General features: G+C 40.6%; 1 protein-coding gene across 1 annotated transcript in view; it reads left to right on the top strand.

The window, feature by feature from the left end:
• The first annotated feature begins 4,256 nt into the window (after nucleotides 1–4,256).
• LOC139131359 (high affinity nerve growth factor receptor-like) overlaps nucleotides 4,257–16,492 on the top strand; it is a 29,828-nt gene continuing 17,592 nt past the window's right edge. Inside the window, exons 1-3 of the mRNA XM_070697370.1 lie at nucleotides 4,257–6,209; nucleotides 13,315–13,581; nucleotides 15,114–15,185. Coding sequence (XP_070553471.1) covers nucleotides 13,385–13,581; nucleotides 15,114–15,185 — 269 coding nt within the window. The 5' untranslated portion in view covers nucleotides 4,257–6,209; nucleotides 13,315–13,384. The remainder of the gene's footprint in view (nucleotides 6,210–13,314; nucleotides 13,582–15,113; nucleotides 15,186–16,492) is intronic.

Here is a 16,492-nt window from a genome sequence, read left to right as displayed (position 1 = left end):
TTCTCAATTTCTTATACTGATGAATTCGAAGCTCATAGAGTAATTAACGTTTTTACAGGCTTATTTTTGTAAAAATCTACAAGCTGACTACACCCCAGTGTCAAAGGAGGGACGGCGGCCATTTTGAATTCCGAGTGTCGGTAAATATTGGGTAGGGCGCCGTAAAATAAATTCTTTGTTTGCCGTCCGCGTGCGGGTAGGTTTTTGGACGAAATATGAAAAACAAACACAGATCGTATGCTCGAAAATACGATGCGTTGTGTCCTTCCTTTGTCGGCAATGACGCAGCAACTTACTCAAATGTCTCAAAAACGCAAATGTCGTACGATCGTTTCGATACAAATCAGATTACCTATCGCAAAGGGGTACATCAACCGCTGTACGTAAAGTGTACATGTGCACCTCCTGTTGTAGTGGACTGCAGTATACCGTAATGAAGATCGATCGACCGTTTCACAAGTTTATTTCTCCCTCAAAGTTTGCAAATCGGCGGAAGTGCGCTGTATTGGCTTGGTCTCCATACAAGACGGATCGAAAACAATCTTGACTGGTTTAGCTTCGAATAAGGAATGGAACTGAATTTCCATCAGCTTCTGCGCGATCCGCGATTGATCACGAGGGGGCAAGCAGCCCGGTGGTGGGGCAAGCAGTTACCGCCGGTGAAATGTTCGTTGTTTGAATGCTCCAAATAGTTCGTACGCAGTATAAGTTGCTTTCACTTTGAACACTGTTTTTGTGCTAAAAACGATGTGGTCATTTTATAAGTCCGGATTAGAATTCAGTTTTCAAAAATAGCAATGGCCATTCGGCATTGCTGTCTTGACAAACAGAATATTCAGCATTTTAGTATGCAATAGCGCTGATCACTTAACGTCATTTTTCTTTCATTAATGTGCAAAAATTTGTCTGCATTTTCGGCAAGAACGATGAAATCAAAACCTGCTAGCGTCATAATGCATACAGAAAATCACACTAATTCATATGAATTTATGGCTCAGACTATAAGTTCAATCAATCAATCAATCAATCAATCTTTTATTACTCAACACACACTGACAGAGAGTGTGGTATGGTACATTTCAGATGAAAGAACAACATGTCCAAAACTGAACACCATCAAATGGATATTAAAATTCAAGTAAATTGAATTGAAGTACAATTTATAACTCTGACTGTAAACAGCAAACTGTAGGTAGCTACTGGAGGGGTCAGCAAACACCAGAATTCCTTATAAATATAGCAAGGTTTAGAAAATTCTGTTCCATAATCTTTTTCATCTTTTTTACTTTTTCTTCGACACTCATAGTGATAGAAAGATCTGTCCCGCTTTTCTGGCACAAAATCAATGTCTCAGAAATATGACACTTGCATGTGAATAAAAAGTGAAACTCATCATCTATTACATTACTATCACATCTCAAGCAAATTCTTTCATTTAAAGGTAAATGAGGTTTACATTTCCTACCAATTTCAACACGCAAATTATGATCACTCAGTCTATATTTTGTTAAACTTCTACGTAACCTGAAATCTGAAATATCTCTTAAATATTTTTCAAAACCAAACTTGGTCTTGAAGATTCTATAAGTGCGCAGTTTGTTACCACTTCCATTCTTCCTTGAATCATTGAAAAGGGTTCTCTTCCAAGTTTCTAAGTATTGATTTTCATACTCATGTTTTAACTTTTTACATAACTGAGAACAACAACAACGACCGCGCATGCAGTAACACAATTTGTCCGATTTTCAGGCAGCGGTGTTCGAAGTCGCGCGCGCAGCTATATATAGTAACAAACCTGACACCGAGATCAGCGCTATTAGAATTCGGGTAAAAGACTAGTTGATACACAAAATTCAGAATAAATAGCCTTTAAAGTTACAGCTAATGGAGCATTTAACTCAGCAGAAACAGTGCTCAGGACTTGTATTTATTTGACACTTAAAAAGGAGGATTTGTACTCGAGGCTGTTATGATTTGCTCAGCTACCCACTCTTCTTACTGCAAAAATTCTAATTGTATATGCACAGTCCCTCTATCCACTATGGATAGAGGGACTGTGTTGTATGGAAGAGACAGTAGTTTCACCTTTTACCAAGATGTTTAGCATTTGTTTTCTGAGTGACATCTATACTTTGTTATACTCAGTAACTTTTGCAGTTTAATATGTGGAATGTTCAGGTTTTGCAAGAATAATATACAAATGTCACTTAGACACGTTGCAAAATTGAACTCATTACGTGAAATTCTTAGGTTCCTTCATTAGGTGTTAATTCAAATATATTTTGTTTTCTTCAAAACTTTGTAAACATCCTCGTATACGTAAGTTGCATTTGTCGCAAATATGCTTTTTATTCATATTTGAGATCTTGTTATTTTAATTAATAGTTTTACTGGCACCTATGACCACCCAGACTGAGTGCATAAATCTCCGTCAGAGACAATCTGTAGATCTTCGTAACACAACCAGTTGATTACTATCACACTGTACATGTTGTACATTATGTACTGGTATAGTGTTTATTGCCATTGTTTATTATGGAATTTTTGTTCAGACTCAGAGTCACCTAACTCTAAGTATGCTTGTTGTACTTATACAAATATAACCTTTGTTTCCACGCATTGTTTTCAGCGTGCTAATGAAGAGCATAAGAAACACTGCATTGTAAATGTAACAGATTATTTTTTCATACTTGTGACCCATAAACCGATGGAAAAGTTAGAGTTTATGCGATTGATCTGTGTTGTGTTTTTTTTTCTGTGTTTGTTTTTTTTGCTGGCTGGCTGGTAGGTTTTTCAAAAATCCAAGAACGGCAAACAAAGAATTTTATTAACACGGCCTAATTTGTTTTTCCAATATGATCAATGAGGGAATGATTTGATGTTCCCTACAGGAAGGTTTGAATAAACGTTTACATGCGAGTTTTTAAATTTCAAAATGCATACATACAACATTTCTGAACCACATTTCGTAACATTTCTAAAGAGTTGAACTAGGCTTCAGGGTATGACGTTTCAACGACAAGGCCACTGATTTTTGATCCGTTACGGAGCATTATACTCGATGGCCTTGCAAATGTTACTCTATAGAAAGCCGCAATTGTATAGTTTCCGACATTGACTCTGTAGGTCTATCTCTATGTGTGGTTACAATATCGAATCTTCAGTGGGGATAGTCTGCGGCAAGAAGAAATGAAACTTATATTTTGTGACGTGGCGCGAAGAAAAGAAAACTTTCACTGTTGTACAGTGGGTGCAGAGCAAAGCAGCCCACTGTTCTTCTATACAGTATACCATGCAGTGCGGATCAATTATTAACCTATGCTTTAACTATATCTAAGTTCGTGTATGTTAAAACTCGATCTTAGACGTACCATACTGACGTTAGCAAAGGAAAGGGGTAAAACCCAGAAAGGGAAAAAACAAAGAAGAAAGATGGGAGAGCGACAAACGGCTGTTATTAAGATGGCGCTGTTGGCTGCCGTTCAAGTTTTTGCAATTCAAGTTGTCATTTTCAAGTGGACCTCTCAAAAATTGCGTACAAAGATTGGAATGCGTAAGTAAGATTTTATCGGCAGGACTCAACACTCGTTGAATACATAGTCCCAGTACTTGACTATTAGAGTGCATCATGCACAAGTGACAGGTCTATTTTTGATTTTCAAATACATGTAAATCATGGACAGGGGTAAGTTTTCATGTAAATTGAAATTTATGTCCTCGTTCTCCACACGCTGATTCTCCAGCACCAACCTGTCTGCGTCTCTGTCTGTGTGTCTGTGTCTGTCCATAGACTCCAGAGAATCTCTAGGGTCGAGGGTATATCTGTCTGTTCTTTGTCTCCGCATTCATTTATAGTGTCTATCTCTATGCCTATCTCTGTTTCCATCGTGCAAATCAAATGCGAAACTTAACCTAATCAACAACTGAAACGAGCTGTGTAATTGGATTTATAGCTATAATGTGGGAGAGAAGTTCCGCTTTCCCGCCGAACATGAGTCACATGCTAGTTTTGAACGAGAGAAAATGAATCACCAGACGACAAAGGCAAGTGATTTGTAAAATTACAATTACATCGCAGAGAACTCGCGAGATGATTGAACGCCATAAAATGCAGATATCGATATCGCCTTACAGAATGCCGACATGTATTACGGTGGTGAGTCTAGCGCTGTCTCAACACATTCCTCGCATTTCAATACACTGAAGTAACATTTCTCAATCGAGGGAAAGACCCACTGCACTTCGTCCTTTCGACGCGGTTTTTGCCGGACGGCGCGGCAGGTCACATGAGCGGAGAATTTGTCTGCAGAACCTGCGGTGTCACTTTACATCGGGCCCGTTGGGATCACGAGTGACCCCGGGTAGGTTAACCCGCGTTACTTCGCTTTCCTGATAACGTTCATTCTGAATTTGCGCATTACGGTCTTATGTGTTATTATTATTACATACACCCCTCTGGTGCAAATACTTTAAGCTTGAGCAACTAGTATAAAATTGCACTACCTTTCGACATAGGCACCTGATACAGTTGCTATACCGCTCCTAAATTTATCACATTTAATGAGCAATTATTTTCTCCTTGCGTTCTCGATGTTATTTGGGATAAACTTTGGCAATGAATAGCTCTGTATGGAAGCCGTGGCAATCCGATTTTAGCGTACGTAACGCCCCTTCTGGTTTCAGGTGCTCTTTTTAATTGATTATTTGACAGGAAACGCCATTTGATCAGCGAGGACGGCGATAACGCAACCTATCGTGTGTTTCGGGTTAAAGGGTCGCTGATAGGAATGATCTACAAATAGCATAAGGAACGAGGTCAAACTGGGACAGCAACGTTCTGGCCCTACTGTTTACTGTAGTGCGGAGCCTCGTCATATTTGCCACGGGTGCTGGTGTTGTCGCGAGAGAGCGCCCTCTTGCGCCCTAAAGAGAAACCCTAAAAGGGTTTTCTGAGATTGGCGGGTGCGCAAGAAAGTTCACGAAACTAAATCGCCGTGTCCTTTCTTTGTCACAGACGTGTGCACTGCAATATCTCCATAAACCTAGAAATGTATATCTTCATGAAACTGTACACTCACACTGCACAATAAAGTGTGCTAGTCCGTCTGGAACTCCGAAGCTGTCGGGGTCGGTAGATATTTTTAGACGTAGCACGGCTGAAATACATCAGAAAGCCAGTCAGTGATCTCATTGTATCATCTAAGAACTACTTGTGCCGACGAAACGCGTTCACTGACGTCAAAGGAATACAAAAATGGATTAGGCAAGTTTCAAAGTGGATGGCTTGCTCTCGATACTTTGAGAATGCCAGCCAGACAGACTAAACATAACTACTGTGGTAAAACCACTTTTTCACTGTCTTAATCCTCACTTTTTCGACCATATCTTGAAGACTGAAACACCCCGGGGCAATCCACTCGATTTTGAAGCCACGTTTAGGACACTCAGGGGGCAAAAAAGTGGTACACATAATCATCACATAAACTGTTTGTCGCAAAGCAAAAGAGAGTGATGGATGGAAAAGCAAATATCTGCAGCACTGGAGCATATACAATACGCTGCCAGTGTTTGGTCAGTATACAAGAGACTCCTCGGCTTGATTTCTGTACAGTCAACGAGAAAGCCACGACGTTTCTAAATACATCTGATGTATAGTTTCATTTAACAATACTGGTGTATGAGACAACCATTACGTAACCATTACTTACGTTTGTCTTAAATGCTGTGATACAGCTTAACTCTGAATCACAAACTGTGACATTTTGCGCTATGTCTGTCTCTACCTCTCTTTTTCTCTGTCTCTATCTGTCTCTGTCTGTCGCGTGGCTCTCTCTGTCTCTCTCTCTTTCTCCCTCCCCCTCTCTCTCTCTCTCTCTCTCTCTCTCTCTCTCTCTCTCTATCTCTCTGTTTTCCTCTATCTCTGTCTGCTGTCTGTCTTTCCCCATCTCTCTATTCAATGGGATTTAACATTGAAAGTAAACCAGTTTACTTTCATTCGATTACTCAGGATACTTTCACGTCTGGCCGGTGTAACTAACAGCTCGTTGAGTGGGAGTCATCCACGGTGACTAAGCGAGCTGGCTTACATCATTGGTAGGCCCAGGTCAGAGTGGTGTCACGTGTCAAGTCAAGAGGATACAGTTCAGTCGAGAGCAGACACGGCCACGTATTTTTTCTCCTGCTACCGGAATACTGTTTATTCCTTATCTGTGAGTATAGCCATATTTTTCTCCATTTTAACAACCTGTGAAAAGCTACGACGTAATCCAAATACACTTATCTAGACAGATTGGCCTTCAGTGTTCAGCATTGTCCTTGATTACTTGAGGCTTACGATACATTACATGCTTATACCCAAGTCTGTGTACTATACGTACGTAATGCTTTCTCAAACTTTTGTTTGTCGGTCCGGCCAAGTCGACCGTGCATGTGCTTCAATATTCATCATGCAGACTATAAACAGTTTGTATATGAGCTTTTCTTCGTGCGTATAGGTGTATAGTTCAATTATTTGATTGGCAGACAGAGATACAGACAGACAGACAGATAGGCAGGCAGATAGACAGGCAGACATCAATTGAATCTTTCGGTGCCTGATAACCTTGGCAACAGTACTTTAGGGGCTCTACCATAATGTGCGACAGAACTGGTCACCATTAGTGCAACCTCGTGCAGGGACCCTCTCTCGAAAGGTTTAATACTCCAACCGGTACCGTGTGGACCGGACGATGCTACTAGTGAGATATCGTCTATTTAAGTCTGTCTGCTCTGTCTGCCGCTAGGCCTCTGACCCGCTCCCTGCTTCAACAACGCTCCATATATAGGGACCTATGGAAACACATGCCCGGCGAAGTTGCTGAAATACTAACGACATTAAATTGTCTGTGCAGTCTTGTATTTACCACTGCTTTCTTATAGTCGCCCATTGATTGCCTTCCCCTACTTGAGATGCTTATTGATATACTTCGCCTTCTTCCCTTCGTCGATCATTCGATCACATGCAGCGGTTTTTTTCTCACTCTGAAGCCTCGCCTAGTTTTTTCCAATTCCTTCCGACGTATCCATAGTCACTTATGCAGACAAAACTTCATGACATGTTTTTTAAGCCGTTAGTCGACAGTTAGTTTTTACCCTTTGTATTATTAAAAAGTTTCCGGTTTCACATTGCGCGAACACTGAAAGTCATATCCATGCGTCATTACCGCTCGCTGTTTGTGAATCGTGCAATGGTTATTAATATCCACATATTCAGAAGTCCTATTTCCGACACAGTCAAAGTGGTTTCTCTCTGACGTCTGTGTAGATGGAGTTTAATCATGCAGCTCGGCTCTTGTAAATGTCAGAGCGAAAGCATGGACACCAGCCTGTAACCCCTCTCTGGTTGAACAGGCGTTGCCTGCAACAAAAAGGTGACTTTTATAACTAACACTTTGCTTTCCCACAAAGGTCCACTCCTGAGGATTTCTAACCTTAGCTTGAACATGCATGTCTTAAAATCTCAACAGTTTAAGGTCTCGAAAGTGCAAGACTTAAACTTTTGCAAAGACTTGGGCCTAAACTTTTGCTAAAACTTTGAATCTTTCAACCATTCTCTTTCAAAATCAATAATAAAAATCGGGGGTCACCGTGAAAATTTTTGTACTAGCGAAATAAATTACCGATATTTACCGATCTTTAAAATTCAAAGTGGCCGCCATCCCTGTGTTAACTCTATGGAGAAAAATTAAATTCCGAATTTCGAAAAACTAAAGCGACGAAATGTTTTCTTACACCAAGAGCTTTAAAATGAACCCCCACACGTGGAATATCAGTATAGAATTGTAAAAGTTTGAGAGTCCGAATATCTGTCCCCGAGGCGCAATCTACCTTAAGAAACCCACTGCATTACATACTTGCGAGTCTTGCAAAACAAAATGATAAATTTGTCACGCGCGAGGCTAGGTCCCAGCGCGGGCCGGGTCCCAAGGGCCGGGTCGCAGTGGCGGTATGCCGGTGGTTCGCAATCAATTCTCGTGATTTATATGTGGTGGCACTCTTCAAATAAGTCACTGAGAGTGGATACCACACATACACTCCCACTCATTGAAACGCAGGCTCTTGAAGATGTTCAGGGTGTTTGTTAATGCGTTTGACAAGTATCTAACGAATGCGACCGACTTGTCAACAGTATGAAGTGAATACTGGATACGATTGTCTTGAACGCATTGACACACTGTGGTTTCTTTCCACAGAGGTGTTTTATTTCCACAGACTCTAATCGGTGAGAGGCATGTCCGTCTTTTGCTGAACACAAAACTAAACAAAGCAAAACAAAACAATCCATTTTAAAATCGCCTTTTCATGGTTTTACGGTTCTCTCTGACGAAATCGTATTACGCAGAAATCGACTTCCACAGCCCTATCCAGTAACTTTAATTACATGTAATATAGGTCATTCAACTCACATTGAAAAACATGGACCCGATACATGTGTGTGGAAGGAACATTAGCATTGTAGCTGAAGGGTGACGTATGTGCGGTTAAATCGCTAGACTAGTAATGACTTCGACATATAGCAAGAAGTACTTATAACTCGTTTGGAAATATTGACAGGGTGCCATTTTGGTAGAAACACTTGTTGTGGATGGAGCATCCATCGACTGGCTACTGCTAAAAGAGAGAGAGAGAGAGAGAGAGAGAGAGAGAGAGAGAGAGAAGAGAGAGGAGAGAGAGAGAGAGAGAGAGAGAGAGAGAGAGATATCACGGTCCCCCACAATTTCACAACTTTCAATGCAGCGCACTGCTTAACAATAGAGATTGCTAAATGCAGGATCATGGTGAGTTCATGTTTGTCAAATGAAATTCAACATTCGATAGTTCTCACGGTAATTGCTTCCAGTACTGTCAATATTAATATCGATTGAACTCGCCAACAAATGAGGTGATCGCTGCAGCTCGGGGAAAGGCAACATCATGGCGCCGTAGATCATAATTTCTATAAAACATCCAACGTTTAACAATGATATTCATCCATGCACCTAGCGCTCTGTTTCTGTACTCCCGGCATGCATTTAAATCCGGACTGTCACACCGATTAATCAGTTTCTTCCTCTTGGTGAATAAAAGAAATATTTTTTTGTCAGTTGCATAGAGAGTTATTGGTTAAGTCCGGACGTCCTACTAGCGTCACGTGGGAAAATAAAATATGAGCGCATATTTTCTTGACGGCTGAGATAATTAATTCGCATACGGGAAATCGATCATTACGTGCACACAAAGGCGTGATTTCCATCCGTAGCCGTCCCCAGTTTCAATTTTTAGTTATGAATACATCTGTGACGTCATAATATGTGATCTGCCGCTATACTATAAATTTATAATTAAACTTTTATTCATCATCGAAATTATAGTAAAAAAAAAACCAGTATGAGGCGATTAATCATAAAACCTTTGCTCGATCATTACTTTTAGAGTTCGAAAGTGAGAGTCTTGCAAAATTACCGATATTTTTAAATAATTCTCACTGCCGCTTTTTCCCCGACGGTTTGAAGGATTTATTGTTCATTCATGGTATGGTTTCAGTATTCCTTCACTTCGGGAATCATGGCAAGCAAAAAATAAAAGAGGTAAATTATATTCCTGAGAAATTTCGAATATGTAGAGATAAACGTCTCTTTATTAGTTGCTCAGTATAGTTGCAGTGCGTTGTAAAACCGAATTTCAGTTTATAGATTTCTCGGCCCTCTCATTTGTCGCCATAACTCAACAATAGGAATGAATTTCCATAAGCGTGAAAGCAGCCGTAATTGGTAAAGTCGCGAATTGGTGAGATGCCGTCATTTAAATTGAAATAACCATAAGCCTAGGGACATGGAGAGTGGAAACAAAGTGTGCCCTTTAAACTGCGCATGAGCCGATTTTACTGAGTTGTCGATCTCCTTCGAGTAGCAGAATGGCCCGTGCGAATTATAGACTGTGCGAAACCACGTGGTGTTCTACCTTCCTTCATGATAAAGCTAAGGGAGTAAAAGAACTTATTATAAAAGAACTACGCTGAAAACAATAAACTGTGCCATTGAGTATTTAAATGTATTCACATCTAATATACTTTTCGGAGTCATGGTGCGATGCAGACTCATGGACAACGATCACTGCGCACTTTCAAACTGCGTGCAACGGTCTTCCTAATCTCGACTCGGAGGACCTCCAGAATGCGAATTTTCCGTTTGTCAACTTCATCAATCAGGATTAATACATGACATGGACAAAAGTAGACTTAGGCATAAAATACGTAAGTTATGTGTGTATGTGGGTTGATAGGTTTAACATAAATTTAATGTGGAAATATTAATAGCACGTTATTCAATCGAAATTAGCCTATCAATCGAAACTTTCTGTCGTCATATGAGCACCGAGAAAGTACTTAGACTGAGCTTTGTGGTACATGTGGATGGCAAAGGTCCAGCGTTGAATTTAATGTACACATTTGAAGAGTGTAAGGCAACGAGTTTGGGTTCAACCCAGTGTGCGAAATTAACGTCGGTCCGACGGTCCGAGACCGACAGATTTCTCGTCGGGCCGAAAGTTTTTAGCAACATGTCGGTCCTTATGACCGACTGGAATTTGGAATAAATGATGGAAATTTCTCCATCAAGACCTGTAACAGATGTAACAGATGCAGATGATGACTGACTCTGAATCATGCGATTCAGACTTGAATGTCATGCATCTATCAATGTTTTCCACCGTGGGATCCCCCGGAGTGCGGGGCAACAGGGGATATTGATCGCACTTCGCGTCCTGGTTGTGGGGAATTCGATTTCTATGGTACGCCAGACCGGGGGGTTGACAATGTCGCAATATAGTAATTTTTTTGTCTTGCGACTTTACATTTAGAAAGAGTCTAATCCCTCCGATCGACGCGCATAGCACGGTGAAGCTGATTACATTCAGATCAGGATGAATTACGTCCGTGCATGCAGATTCTAGGAATGGAATGGATTGATTTTGGTGCAACAGTGTGACACAATATTATAATAATACTCGTCTATTGAGTGTAGGCCTAACCCTGGTAATGTTAACATATCTGTGTCATATATCACTTCACTAGTTCCACACTTTAAGTGTTCGGAATTTACATGTACACAAATGTACATAATACAGCCCTTAATTTTATCGAACTGACTCCATTTTCCTCGCTTTGATTTTCCATTGAAGCGCTCAAAACATAAGCGGTTCATAGAAGAGTTTAGGACAAAAACCTACTACGAGAACAGTGCTGTTGACTAAAATAAACATATTTGGTTTTGAACATGGAGGTATTTTTTTACATCTATGGTTTTGAACTACGCCCGATACAAGGACTAGATGTTACACGACAGCCTAAAAGTGCTACCTGCAGTCGACAGGCAAGTTCACGTTTCGCTGCGTTTGTTTGTGGACCGCTAGAACATCTTGCTTGCTCGTTGGTATTTAACCAAAGTTCACAAGGCCTACTGTTACCAGGATATATCGTGATAACAAGTGTACATTTTATAAAAGAGAGCGGCCTTATCATTAACAGTTTTGTCGAGTTGCACGATCCCTCGTGTATACTCTCAGAGGCCGAGATTAGGGCTTCAAATTGTTTCGATGTATACCGTTTCACGACAGGCAGGCAAAACTCACCGTCATCCTGGACTGTATAGGCCTAAATGTCGCAAAAATTACGTCTTTTCAGATTTTACGGTATCATTAACTGATCTTGTCGATGTTTTCAGCAGTATTGAGTGTTTGTCAAACTTTTCAGAGTCATTTTAATAACTTTAAGCTTTCAAAGGGCGATGAGACCCAGCAATCGCTAAGGCAAAACTTTTCGATCAGAAAATATGCATTTATTTCCGCGAGTGGCGTCGTGTGCCATTCATGTTGTCTGCAATTTCTATAATTGAGAAAAAGTTACGATACTTGTCTTTTAATTGAAAGTATAACTTCATCTGTTTCTTCATGAATGCAACAGAGGTCATATTTAAGCATCTTTATATTTTTTGAAAAAATTTGAAAGTAATCCATACGTCATATCAAAATACATACCAGGTATTTTCTCCCTTCTGTTTTACATTACAATAAAAAGTCGTAGTTATCAATGTTTGCATAAAAATTTATTCATACACTCCCCTTACTCATGACTGTTTTCAGGGTACTAAGTTATTCACTCACTCTTCTACCACCTGCCTGGTTTATTTCAGAAGTGATTTTCAGCTCGCCAACCATTTTCAAATCACAATATCACATGCCCTGGTGTAGTGTACAATTGTACATAGCAATGTAGAGAACAACATTCCCCATAGAAAGTCATGAGAGACAAACTTTCTCGCTTTCATCATCCACATGTAGCCAGTGAATGAGACCGTATTCCCCGGCCCCTGGGTGTTTGATATCGTTTTATAGTCCGAGAGTGGGGGGATTTGACATGGCTAGAAAAAATGTCAAATTCTCCTGTTAGTCCCATAGTCCCCCCCCCCTTTGGTGGAAAACATTGACAAATGTGTGCTCATGACAGATCCTGTCAGATTCCAGATCATGTAGATGAACATTTCATGATCATTCACTTACACTATTCTGCAATTTATGTGCGCAATAGTCCTTTGGAGTGAATACTTGAAATATTACAACATTCAAAAGCATAGTATTGGTGGAGAAGTTGACTTTAATGGTCGTTAACACTGCATTTATTGAGGACCGGTAGTTTTCTGTAAGGACCTGAAGCTTTGGCTTGGTGCAGGTCCTTATGACCTGAAGCTATTTTCTCTTAATTTCGCACACTGGTTCAACCGCGACACGGTTTCCTTAACCGTGGCTCACCACGATATTCACGGGTTTCTAAGACAAGGCAAACACAGATCTGGTTACAACAAAAGACAATACAGAGTGTGCATCTGTTTCTTTTCCTAAAACTAACGAAAATATGCCATGGCTGTCCATATTATTATTTGTATGCCAGTACAACTTCATTTTGTACCGCCGTCCAACCAAATCTGGGCTTATCTCACGCTAGAGGGCGCTGTACTCGCCAGGCAAAGCAAGCACCAATCACTTTCAAGTGAGGTGAACAAGGGAACAAAAGATTCCCTCTCTCCTATTATAGGCTTACCGACTTCTATTGTCCGATGGAAATGTCAAGCAGCGTCGACATTGGTGGTGTTTATGCAAAAAACCTCCCCCATCAAATCACGCATTCGTTGCAGTATCATCATAACATTAACAGTAAGCAGCGTGACAAACATGCACAGCCATCCGAGTAACAGCCACTTGTCAAGATAACTCGACTGGCTTACTCTTTATTTTCGACCACAGATATTTCTTCGAGGGACACCTTTGTTCATACGAGGGAAAGTTAACATAGTGCAACGACGTCACTGCCACGATGGGCCTCTTCAACGCTTTGGGGACGATCACGCTGGTCTATGCCTCGATTACAGCGTTGCTCTTCGCGGACCCGGCCTCGTCTACGTGGTGTGGGAGTCTTCCCAGCGGCTGTATATGCGACGACTCGCAAGCTGTTATATGTCGAGACTCCTTCACTAGCATTCCATCGGGTCTCCCTTCTCAAATTCACCAACTGTAAGTATGAAAAGTCTGGCAGTTCAATCATGTATAATCCCTTCCCTTTTCTTTATTCAAATCACGGTCACTAGCTACATGTAAACATGAAAGTGAAATATCAGCTCTGTGTTATCGATGGTTCATGAATATTTTTTGGTAGGATGGATCATGAACATACTACAGTGCCTTCTTAAATAAAATAATAAGCTCTCAAAGTTGTCAAAATTCTCAACTGGCATAGACACTTTAGAAAATGCATAAGAAGTGCATCCTATGTTTGATTGTCGAACTACATGTATTTACTAGGGCATAGTTTGTCGCACAAGTTGTGCATTATAATGCATGTTATTGGGGAAACCATAGAAATTTCACAGTGCAACTTCAGCTAGGGGTCTTCCCCTAAAATAAAGCAACGCACTGTGTTTGGTGTCATTCGCGCCACGATGCAAACATGCTTGGCCAGTTCACGGTTGTATTGTGCCACCTACAACGCAGAGAAAAAAAAAAACGATTATCACTCGTCGGCATTCTGTGATTCACACACACACACTCTCTTTCTTTTTGTATGGCGAAACGACACAAAAGCTGTCTCAGCGTCCTTCAAATTGTGTAATGGGAATAAGCTGGTTCCCTTATATTTGTGAGCAGAACACTGCCCTTCAACACTTTGGAGGCACAAGTTTGGTCCCTTCAGTCGAATTGCTACAACGAAAGGTGACAGCACATTCAACGCTAAATAAGTAAACACTTAAAACTTTTTTGTATCGCCTCTTACGTTTAAGAAAACGATGCTGTGTTGAATACGGAATTGAATGATGCAGTGTATATCGAGGCGTCGATGACTCAAAGTTCAACGGTTTCTTGACCTAGATAGTGATCGACAGCGCTACATGTGAAATATTTCCAAAAGTGCGAAGTACTCTTCCTTCGTGATAAACACTCTCACATCACCAACTGGTCGTCATTCAAGAAGCGCTTATGAATTTCACAATCTGTTTGATCACATCCATTTCTCATTGAGGGGGGAAAATACGAATAACCTGATCCGTGTTGTTGCTTTCTGCGACCCTTTCACTCTCTGTAGCATTGTATACGAAGAACCTATCGAATTTCTTTACTGGGACGTTTTTTCGGCCATGCACGCAGAGATGTCGTCAAAGGGATCCGTTTTGTCAACGCTCGGTTTACCCCCCCCCCACCTCCATTGTGGTGGTGGATTTCCGATATAAGTGTTTGAAAAGTGAAAAGTAAAATCGATGATTTGACATCCTTTCTTCTCTGCTGATAAATCAATTGTTGATTTTTCCCTATCTGAAATAAAAAAGTGCACATGCCGTATGTAATTATGATTGAGGGTTGAACAATTGGCGTTTAATATGACACTTTTACTCTGTATAACACTGTGGGAACGCATACTGCTGTTACTGGACGGGTGAAATGCTATACTGTTACTTTTGGCGATGGTACTTAAGAATGAAAAAACACAAACAAAAATTACGATATATCCGCTCTCAATAACGACGGCATCACTGTCTCTCTTTCGTTGGCAGGGTCTTGCAGGGGAACCAAATCAAGGAAATTGAAGTAGGCGATCTTTCTGCGCTGACTCAGTTGATATCGCTGTAAGTATTGATACAGACACGGAAACACAAAGATTCACGTTGGGGTGACTTCAAATGATTCTCTATCGATAATCAAGAATAAAAAAAGCAGGTTTCATCCTCCGAAGTTTTGCATTAGAGAAACAAATGACCTAAAATATATCGATTCTTGCAAATATATTGAAAATAATTGCTGTCTCTTTATAAGGATATGGGGGGAAATTACATTTCCGGGGTTTTTTTTTTTCACAAGCACAAGATCATGGTTGAAACTTCAACTTGCTTCAAAATGAGCTCGAATCCAGCAAAGTACTGTAAAAACTTTGATGTTTGGGATGGGTACGTTCTCAAAGTGCAGTCTACTGTAACCGTTGTACAGCATCATTACATTTCACTACTTGATTATCCGTTGGACGATCGATGAAGTAACTGGCAATGTCGACAGAAAGCAAACGGGAATAAGATCTTTACATTCCCATCATCACCGAAAACACGATCAATTTCCCGGGATTTACAACCGCAACTTACACGTTGTATGGATAGAACAAAAAGTTTACCAACATTCTTTTCCATCCAATGGCGAAACCCGTATCTCGGAGTTTCTGAGACCGAAAAATTTCACTGCAGGCTAAAATTAAGCTAAAATGTCACTGGAATTGACATTTAGCAGCACGCAGTCACCGATTGCCAGTCATGTTTGAAAATATCACAGAAAACATGCGATGATATAAACATAGCGCAATGCCGCGTACTGAGCTCATTGTATAGACACGTCCCCCGCTAATGTTTTGTTAAATTGTCAAAGAAAAGAGAGCTCAACAAACATGCGAAAATATATTATATGAATGTGTTTATACGGACATCAACTGACCCCTATCTCTGGGGAAAACACATTACTGTCTGCGAAGACATCACGATCTGTCGCTATTTCCGATATGTATTTGGTTAAAATGCACGCACGGGAAGGTTTCTATCCAATCACAGATGAGTACCATCGTCTTGCGTTGTTTCAGAGGTTACCCTCCTTGCGGATTGGAAGTTCACACTCATGACAGTTATCAAATTTAATTGTTTTTCCTGAACGCAAACAGTGTCATCAAGTTTAGGAAAATCGTAAATACGACGCGATTCGTTACTTTTAGCACGTCGCTTGTTGGGTACTTGTTCTCTGCACAAATCTCAGTTTCACAGATTCTTTGCAGGGGTAAATTCTTGTGTAATTGTTCAGTGCGCACCAGCACTGCCAGCCTTCGTTTTGGTTTGATTTCTTGCTCGGAGTTCGCTTTCAGAGAACCGGCGATATGCACTGGCAATTACATCATACGCAC

This window comes from Ptychodera flava, chromosome 4, assembly GCF_041260155.1.
Source record: "Ptychodera flava strain L36383 chromosome 4, AS_Pfla_20210202, whole genome shotgun sequence".
NCBI classification, from domain to species: Eukaryota; Metazoa; Hemichordata; class Enteropneusta; family Ptychoderidae; genus Ptychodera; species Ptychodera flava.
The sequence above is the reverse complement of the archived record's forward strand: the minus strand, read 5'-3'. Positions and strand labels throughout refer to the sequence as shown.